Source organism: Aplysia californica, unplaced genomic scaffold, assembly GCF_000002075.1.
Source record: "Aplysia californica isolate F4 #8 unplaced genomic scaffold, AplCal3.0 scaffold00035, whole genome shotgun sequence".
NCBI classification, from domain to species: domain Eukaryota; kingdom Metazoa; phylum Mollusca; class Gastropoda; order Aplysiida; family Aplysiidae; genus Aplysia; species Aplysia californica.
In genome coordinates, this window is record NW_004797305.1 from 774,118 (window position 1) to 784,193 (window position 10,076).

Consider the following 10,076-nt stretch of genomic DNA (forward strand, 5'->3'; position numbering starts at 1 on the left):
TGTGTGTGTGTGTGTGTGTGTGTGTGTGTGTGTGTGTGTGTGTGTGTGTGTATGTACGCACGCGCTCAAGCATATGTGTGTTCATGTGTGTGAGCATGCTCATAGGCACACAACTGCGTGAGTTTTGTTGTTTGTTTGTTTGTTTTGTTTTTGTTTGTGTGGATGTCGGCGTGCGTGTCTGCGTGTGTGCATGTCCATGTGTGCACAAATATGTGATTTTAAGTTTGGATTGTGTGTGTGTGGAGGGGGGGGGGTTGTTTTTGGGGGTTTTTTTTGTTAGTTGTTTTTTTAAAGTTTTTTTAAATAGTTTTTTTTTGTTGTGTGCCTGCACACAAAACACGTATCGTTTGGGCTCCCTGCGTCATATTAATTCACGGTTTCTACTGCCATGTTTGTAGCAGCCTGTTCGATGCCAAGAAAAACCGTTATTGTCATATTTCATGTTTGAAGAAGGTTTAAACATTTGTAGTGCCCCCACTTTTGATTCCTAAGACGTTTTAAATATTTTTTTCCTTCTTTTTTGCAGACAACTGGTACCTGTCGGATGACGAATATGTTATATGTGGCAACAACAGTGGATCAGGGTATACTTTTTTAATCGTTTGCTCTGCACTTTGGGTTTTTTTCGTTTTGAGATATTATTCCCTTCAATATGATAGATAAAGTGGGCTCGTTTTAAGTGGATTGGTTCTTGTAGTAAGTAGTTTGATAGCATCAGCAATGGCAGCATTTGCTGCATCAGTTGTAACAGTTGCATCAATAGTAACAGTAAAAATAGGAGCTGGAGTATCATCATCATCATCATCATCATCATCATCATCATCATCGTCATCATCATCATCATCATCATCATCATCATCATCATCATCATCATCATCATCACTATCATCATTATCATTTTAATAAACATGATGCGAAAAAAGAAAACAGTCAGTGGGGACTATAGTTTTATGACATCATAAAATGTGTTCAATGTTTTGCCCTTGTGGGCTTCTTCAGGAACGTGATAAAAACAATGATAACACTGGAAACAAAATGTATTTATGTTAACCTATAGCTTGATGCGCAATGGTGCGTGAGAGAAAAACGTTGCTGTAAGACTAACGAAGGGAAAAGCTATGGTAGTAGTAGTATCAATGTTATGTACATATATCGTCATACCATTATGATAATAAACATTATTATTGGTATTGTAATGGTAATTTCCTTGATCCTATGCGTATTGGCTGCGTGTCTCCTTTGGGGTATATTAAGGAAATCAATATCGGAAAAGAGGGGAGTAGTTCTTGGGCAGTCTGCTACTTAAAAATGTTCCTATGTCTACCGCCCCGGGCAAAGCTGTATCGTGCAATATTGGTTTGTGATCGTCTGTCAAGACACAAAAGGCCATAGATATTATTGATATTGTTGTTGTCATTATTATTATTATTATTATTATTAATTTTAGAATTGTGATAAATGTCCTTAGTAATATTAGTAATATGAAGACCATTACTACGTTACCATTGTTGATGTTGTTCTTTTGTTATCGTTATTTTTTTTATTACTAAAGGCACAAATGCCCTGAACTTAAATCAAGGGGTAATTATTTTAAGACGTAACCTTGGCTTGAACAGTTCAAAGCCTGTACCACCCGGGCAAAATTCAAAATTTCCTACCAACGAAAAAGTATTAGGTGTGTCCCGCGCGCTCATATGACCTTATGCAGTTGCGAGCGCCGTAAAACCCTATACTAAACAAACAAACAAAGCCTGTACTCTCAGAAGCGATGTTACTGTTGGTGTTAAAGAAAAGACAATGACAAATCACTACCTTAGATTTACAAAGTTCAATCAGCTCAGTACTTAGTTTTGAGAAATTTAACGTTTAACATTTTGAGTATCACAACATGTCAAGCTTTTTCTAATGCAGCTCCTTGAATATCTTGATAAAGACTCCGAATAATCTTACGAATTTGACTGAGCAGATAGAACATTTAGTTTCTGACCACATGGTGTTAGTAACTCAAAACGGCCTAAATTGTCAGATAGAACTTTGTAATTCTAAGGTAGCGACCGAGATTGACAAGAAAATGCGTTTCATCATATCACAGTTGAATATGGATGGGGGCTCTCGTGGCCTGGAGGTTAAGGTGTTGGCCTCTCATTCAAAGGTCCCGGGTTCGAATCCGGGTAGCGACCAAAAGATTTTCTTCTCTAAAATTGTCTCCTCTCACCTCCTTTTCTGCTCTCTAGCAATGTTCTGTTGTCTGCTTTCATTTCCACTTTCTTCCCCCACCCCCTCACCTCCTTTGCCCCCTCCTCTGGGCTCCTGATTATTTCTGCAGCCTTTCTACTGCTACTCCTTGGCTCCTCCTTACTGCAGTCTTTCTGCCACTCCCCTGATCTTCTGGTAGGAAAGATCTACACCTACCCTTCTCGGACAATGGCGAAAAATCTCGGAGGGCCCGTGTGCAAGTTGCGCACGTTAAAGATCCCTTGGTGGTCTAAACTCAATAAGAGTAGGCTTTGGCCGCCACCTGGGCAAAATTCAAAATTTCCTACCAATTGAAAATATTAGGTGTGTCCCGCGCGCTCATATGACCTTATGCAGTTGCGAGCGCCGTAAAACACTTTACAAAAACAAACAAAACAAACAAAAAACAGAATATGGATGGTCGATAGGCAGATTTTAAAAAATGCGTTTCATCAAATCAGGGCAGTATGGAAGTTCAAAATAGGCCAGTTTTGTAACTGTGCTCACTCTGCTCCACAGCACGTGTCCTGACAACTACACGTGCCTGGGCGATGTGGGGGACAACCCACGCTACGGGTACCTCAACTTTGACCACTTTGGCTGGGCTCTGCTCACGTGTTTCCAGCTGATCACCCTCGACTTTTGGGAGGATATTTACGGGAAGGTCAGTCGACAAAGGATTATTAATGTACTCTACTGTCACAGAGTTTAGCTCCTGCCTTGTGTCCCGTTACATTTTTGTCAGACTTTTTTTTTTTTTTAGATTAGAGCATAAATTGTTGCATTATTGATTGTTAAAAGATGTATTTAAAAACTAAATTTGTTTCATTGATTCATAATTAACGGGTTGAGTGCATGAGTTTTTGGGGTGTTTTTATTTTTACTGATTTGTTTTATCCCACTTTTATTTGTTGACCTTTCTAGAGCACAGAGTTGATATTGAATGCTCATGAATAACACAAATTGGTATATTTTTATAAAGCTTCAACGACAGTATGAAGCTAATAAAGCATGTCTTATAAATCCAATATTCTACCTTATGTTCTCGATAATTAGTTACAGAATAAAAAATATTGTCATTTTACTCTTTCACCTCTCAGTATTTTTAGCGCAGCGAAGTCAGTGACATTAAATATTTTGCAATTATTTCATGAATTGATTTGATTTTATAAAGTGGGGGGTGTGCGAAAAGGGAATTGCTTATTAACACCTTTTCCTCCGCCTTACAGGTGATTCGAGCGACAGGACCGTGGAATGTGATTTACTTTATCATTGTCATATTCTTTGGGTCCTTTTACCTCATCAACCTGATGCTGGCTGTTGTTTCAATGTCCTATGAAGAGGAAGCTCTCAGCGCAGGAAAGGTAATGTGATTTTTTTTCGTTTGCACTGGATTCTCTAGTATGACAATTGATTATTTCTTAAGAGTGCCTTACAATGTTCATTTGAATTTCGTGTGTGTCAAGCTCTGTCAGAGAGTGAATATTTGTACTCTTATTTTGCATCGATTGTGTTTTTACTGTTGACGCCGTATATGACTCAAATGTACAGAGCATATTATATTATTTTTATTATATTTTCTTTCATTATTGCAGAAAAAATATTATCCCTTGATTTTGTTTTACAAATGAATGGTTTATTTTTTGTAGGTCTTGCTCTGATCAAGATTGTTTTTTTTATTCCTGACTCATATTTGCAAAGAATGGATGTGACTGGAGCGCACATACAGCTCCTCTCTTTTTCTATTGACAAGTCTAGGCTATGACTAGTGTAGTGGCATTACGTATGTTAGGTCAGCCGAAACGTGCTATAGATTTAATCAGCTAGACCTCTAAGTCAGTGTTAGTATATATTCGCCACTGATGAACTTGTGGTATTTGATTCGTTGAAACCAACTTTTTGTCTTTCGGAGTTTCCAATTTTCTTAAACTGACATGTAATTAATGTAAAAGTATGTAATGGACAAAAGTACTACACATAAGGTTGCTTGCAATGATCTTACTGCGACAAAGAAAAGTGTACAACAAGTTGGCCAGGTTGAGATCTTCATTTCACTTATTTCTTCTTTCCTACTTTGGACAACATTTTGACTCTTAGTTCATTTTGTTTTGGATTTTCTTTATTGATTTCATTTTCTTCTGTATCTTCCCATCTTCAAGAAAGTTATGTTCGGGTCACGAATCGTAAGCAGACAGGTTTGATGAATTGTATTTATTTGTATACAATACCCTTATGCAGCCACAGTAGAAATGCATGAACATAGGTCATAACATCTAGCTGAACGCTTGTTAATTATGATATCGCATGCATTTTGTCTAACTTTTTTGTATTGGTACATTTTTTATTGATAATATACTGTTTTGTACACTTCATATAGTCTTGGTAAAGATGGTCTCTCTGCCTGTGGCGTACACAATTATTTAAAAAATGTTGTTTGTTTTCGTTGATTCATAACTAACAGAATCGGTGCATGAGCCTGTAACGTGTTTGTACGATCAGACTTCCATATCGTCACCAGTTAGTAGAAAGAATTTGAGATTCCTGTCTATATCATTCAAACCACCATGTGATACACTGACTTCACCCCATAAAACCCTGTAATTTTGTCGTCTTCTTTGCTTTCCTGCTTATGTTTTTAGAGCAGGACGTCAAGATATGCATTTTGGTTTCAGGTGTCAGAGTTGGGCTTTTTTCAAGAAATGCGTGTTTTTCTCGTTGCCATTGCTTTCGAGAGTGTCTACTACGATTAATCTAAGAAAATTCACGGTACTTTGATAATTATTATTCTGTGTTCTTTGACAAACAAAACCCTTTCTCACAAAAGTATTACACAATTAGGATGCTAGTCTTTCGAACCCTGAATCAATACGAAAAATAAAAAGAAAGGGAAAAAAAGCAACCAAAATCAGCACCACGCTGTATTAACTTTTTCGGCTACGCATACAGTGATACACACGTAGAGAGACTGATAGCGGTTAAGCTTCTGGTGTGGTTCTTCTTTTCCAAGTGCTGTCTGCTTACTTCAGTAACCTCATTCCGTGACGGAGATCTGTTCTGTGGACTCTTCCTTTATGTCTATGGTGTAGGTTTTGTTTGTTCGCTGTTGTTGTTGATGTTGTTGTTGTTGTTGTTTTAAAAGGTTGTGGTGATAGGGGGTGGTATGAATATCTACAAAGCGGTGCTTTGACTTTAGGTAGGACTGCATAGTTTATAATACAATGCTTTGGAAAGGATGCGTTTAATAATGAACATTTGCTTTTTATATGCAAAGAGTGCTCTTATCTTATACTTTTGCAGAACTTTATTATATATTATCATAAAGTTGTTTTCTGTAGCCTTTCGACTGTTTGAACATTGTCTGGTGTCTTCTTATGGTGTTGTATTTTCATTTTTTTCTCCAGGAACGTGAGGCTGTAAGTCCAAAAAGAAAAGAATTTGATAGTCATTTTCTGCATACACTGTCCTGCTATTTTATCTTCAGCTACCCCACCCCCTTTGATGCCTGTTTTCTCCCTGAGTCTGTGTTCCATCTCCTGCTCAGTTCCTGAAAGCCCTCTCTCTGTATTCGTAGTCTCCCTCCCTCCAGGTCTCCTCACCTCGCAGGATCTGAGAACCGCACAATGTACAGATTGTCTCCCAAGTTGTTGTTCCTACCCGGACGCCCCGTTTCCTCCCCAGTGTATATTCAGATTTCGTCCTCTTTGCTCCATACTTTTAGCTCTGGACCTGTATTGTCTTTGTTATGTAGACGGAAATCCTTCCCGTTCTGTCTCTTTTCGTTGATATTTCAAGCCACTATCTTAATAGCCATTATCCATTGCTTTCAAATCCGAGTTTGTTTTGTTTTTTTGCCCTTTCTTGACATTTATTTTAAAGAAGTGCTTTGGACACTCATCCTCACTCACGACCCGAAGCTACACCTCATAATCCAGTAGAACTACTACATTGCAGACATTTCTATTTTGCTTGGAAAGCTAACGCTAACATAGCGAGCTTATCTTTTTCATGTGTTTGTCTTTCGCACCTCAGTATTTCATTTATGTAGTTAGTAGGACTACTAGAGATACAGTTGCCATGGTTTCGAAAACTTGCCTCTGTGAAATATGGCATTTAATTTGTCTTTATGAACTCAACCTTGAACATATAAAAAACTAGACCTTAGCCACTTCTTAGCATGTTTGAAAAGCATTCCTTTTGCTCTAGTATGCTTCAGTAGGTGTTTTCTTTTTCAGCGCAAGACTATATAGAAGTATAAACATTTGTACAGGTTTATAAGATGGTGTTTGCTAATCTGGACTGCACTAGATGTAGCTTGGTCTAATTGAAGTTTTGAAAACCCCTTTCCCGTTGCAAAAGAGACCACATCATATATCTAGGTCATCGGTGTTGAGAATTCTGGATTCAAAATCAACTTTTGATGTTTGTGAACAGATTTTCGTATTTTAAAAAATCCTGCACCGTCTTGATCATAGGAGAAGTGTTGGCTGTCCTGACTTTTATAGTTTGCTGAGTGAATAGTTCCTGTAACCGGTATAGAAAGTACCTCTACATAGACCGGTTTCACTGGCATGTGACTGTAATAGATGACATAAACTTTGAAATTAATTGAATTCAGGCTTAAAGTTTGGTCCGGTTTTTCATAGAGACAATGGCCTAGGCAGCTAGCGGTCTCAAGCCAAACCAGCTCAATCTCAATGTGAACCCGGAAAACCACTTTGGGCAGCTTGTCAGACATTATGGCTTGATGTGTCATAATATTATATAAGTTGCCACGTTCAAACCGGTACGCTAGTGGCTTACGTTCCCATTAATTTTTAAGCACGTAAAGTTGTGATTGGCAGACGCAGAACATCTTTACTTATTAGAAGGAATTTAAAGTTTGCATGTCTTAGGCCAGATTTAGGAACGTTAATAGTATATTATGAGTGCACTTTGGACTTGTGCATTTCAACAACTGTATTTTCTATTTAAGTTGTTTGTTTGTTTTTAATTTGATTTTTACTTGTTAGTGTATGTATTGCCTTCTTCTTAATGTGTCTGTTGCATGACAATAATACACATCGCAAATTCACTGTCAGCCGTGCATAAAGTAAATGTTGTCTTGCATGCTGCTCGTGTTATTCCCCCATCCAGGAAAAAGAGCGGGAGAAGAAGGAGAACGCCCGGAATAAGCACAACGCCATGTATGACGTGGCTGTGGTCCAGGTATCCGCGAAGCGCGCAGCCAATGAGGTGCGTCAGCTTGTGAGCGCTGAGCAACAGAGGGCCAACAATGACAACGATGCGGCTTTGTCGGAGAAGGGCAATGTGAACAACTCAGCTGCTCGTATCGGAACCAGGGTGAAGCTGGGCGCAGACCTTCAAGCTAGAGATAAAGATAACACGGACTCTAAACTGTCCCAGGCCTTCAGTCCCTCCACGAACCAACGAGCCAAATTTCCGGTGAGCGCACCCCCCCCCTCTCTCTCTCTCTCTCTCTCTCTCTCTCTCTCTCTCTCTCTCCCCCCTCTCCCCCCCCCCCCTCTCTCTCTCTCTCTCTCTCTCTCTCTCTCTCTCTCTCTCTCTCTCTCTCTTGACCGAAAAAAAATAAAAAGTCTGCTCACGAAATAAATCTATTTGGGTGCCCTCTATTCGGATGGGCCTTCCCCATGTTTGACTTGTGGTTCATTCAACCAAAATAGAAACCCTCATTAGATGCAAATTGTAAAAACAAATTTATAGAACATAGTCTGCCTTGTTACTTTCTGCTTTTTGCTTGCCAGTAAAGGATTCGTTGGACTAGTCCTTTTTAAAATGTCCGAAACTGGAAGGCTGCTTCTTTTACTGTGTCTGCATAGCTATATTCCACCCCGTCACGTTTGAGGTTTTGGATGAGGTTTGTGTGTGTGTGTGTGTGTGTGTGTGTGTGTGTGTGTGTGTGTGTGTGTGTGTGTGTGTGTGTGTGTGTGTGTGTGTGTTTTGGGGGGGGGGGGGGGGGTAGGCACATTGCACACAGCAGGACAGTGAACAAGCAATTTCAGACTACTACCGTACTACTGGTCCAGCTTCTTGCCTTTCCTTCTCTTTCTGTTTGCCTTTCTTTTCACAGCATTTTATTCACGTCATTGTGTCAATGTACTTATCTACAACTCATAGTCGCTACTTCAGATCGCCATTGAAAAAAACTAAACGTAAACGAACCACCGTGGCCTGAATGAAACACATGTTATGTATTTCTAAAGTGTTTGGGGCTCTCGTCATCTAAAGGTTACTGTGTTTGCGTATCATTCAATAAGTCCCGGATTCGAAACCTGATAGCGACGGAACATTTTTTTCTCTAAAATGTTCTTCTTTCATCTCCTTTCGTGCTCTCTAACCATGTTCTGTCGTCTCAACTTTCTGCCCCCACCATATCCCCCTTTGCCCCCTCCTCTGGGCTCCTGACTCTTTCTGTAGACTTTCAACTGCTACTCCTTGGCTCCTTCTTACTGCTGTCTTTCAGCCACACCCATGATCTTAGAGTAGGTAAGATCTAATACCCAGCCTTCTGGGATACGGGCGAAAAATCTCGGAAGTCCCGTGTGCAAGTTACGCACGATAAAGATCCCTTGATGGTCGAAAAAAACAACGACTTTCCAAAACAAAATACAAAACAAAGAGTCTTTGGTCTCTTCCTTCTTTCCTTTATTCTTTGCCTTCTCACTCTGCGCTCTGTGCCGAGTACTCTATCTCCGAAATATTCTTTTTTGTAAGACTTGAAATCTACTTAAATGTAAAAATGAACGTAATATTATATTCGCCACTGTTTTCTTAATAGTTGTTTAATGTAATGGTGTTAAAACGGCTTGTGCATACTGAGCTAGGGAACAATTATTGCTGTTTGTCGAGTGTAGTTTACTGTAGGAAGGGAAGAATTCCTAAAATTGTTGTCAGGTGTCAAGGGTACGTTCATTTCTTAATTGCTGAAAATATTGTTGTCTCTTGTTGAGAGTAAGCTTGTTACTTAATTCAAACAACCATTGTGTTAATGGTACGTTCATTTCCTAATTCTAAAAACTGTTTTTGTCTCCTGTAAAAGGTATATTCGTTTCCTAGTTTCCGTGATTATTGCTGTCCTAGAACGCAGTCTACTGAAGCAGGGAAAAATTGGTTATTTAACACCAGCTCCTGATAGGTTTGACTGGTCTTATTATATAGACCAAAGACTTTTGAGACTGCTGACAAATCTGTGTCTTCTGAGAAGCCTCTGGAGGCGACAATTGTGTTTCAGCTAGTTTTTCCTTTGTTTAGTTTTTGTTGTTGCTGTTGTTGTTGTATTTTTTCTATACTGAACCTGGCTTCAGCTGGAAAGCAAGAATGAGTTGCTAGCCATAATATAAATTATTGATGCTCTTTGAGAGAAACCTCTTGCTAAGTTTTTTTGTTCCCTATTTCTGTCTTGGGTAATCAATGTGGTCACTTTCCGCTAATTCTTTTAAACCTACTCTGAAATGCAACTTGAAAATGTCCCTCCAATTCCAATGCAACTCAAAGGTCTTGCAACTAGTGTATGGCCTGATAGAAAGCAGTAAATCTGAGCAGTGGACAAAAAGTTTGTAAGTTCTTCACTTCAGTTGTTTCGGTTTTAGATTATGGAACCGGTGGTAGCTCTCCCATTATTTCTTCCCTCTGGACCGCAATGTTTCCATACCTCCTCTTCCCCCCGGGGCAGTGCCACTGACTGTGGTGTCTTTAGGCCATTCCCAAAAGGGGGACATTTCTCGTTCAAGCACAGTAGAATTGTAAATGGGCTGATTCATGTCACGCTCATAACTGTGCCCGATCTACAACAGGGAACTGCTGCTTTTTCTTTCCTGATCCTT

The 10,076-nt window shown here is 39.4% G+C and overlaps 2 protein-coding genes across 2 annotated transcripts in view; both read left to right on the forward strand.

Annotated features, from left to right (window-relative positions):
• LOC101859546 (sodium channel protein 1 brain) overlaps window positions 1–10,076 on the forward strand; it is a gene marked incomplete in the record, with an annotated part of 65,608 nt that overhangs the window by 20,311 nt on the left and 35,221 nt on the right. Inside the window, 3 exon segments of the mRNA XM_035973862.1 lie at window positions 527–584; window positions 2,755–2,899; window positions 3,465–3,582. Coding sequence (XP_035829755.1) covers window positions 527–584; window positions 2,755–2,899; window positions 3,465–3,582 — 321 coding nt within the window.
• LOC118479188 overlaps window positions 3,614–10,076 on the forward strand; it is a gene marked incomplete in the record, with an annotated part of 10,266 nt that continues 3,803 nt past the window's right edge. Inside the window, 1 exon segment of the mRNA XM_035973861.1 lies at window positions 3,614–7,677. Coding sequence (XP_035829754.1) covers window positions 7,417–7,677 — 261 coding nt within the window.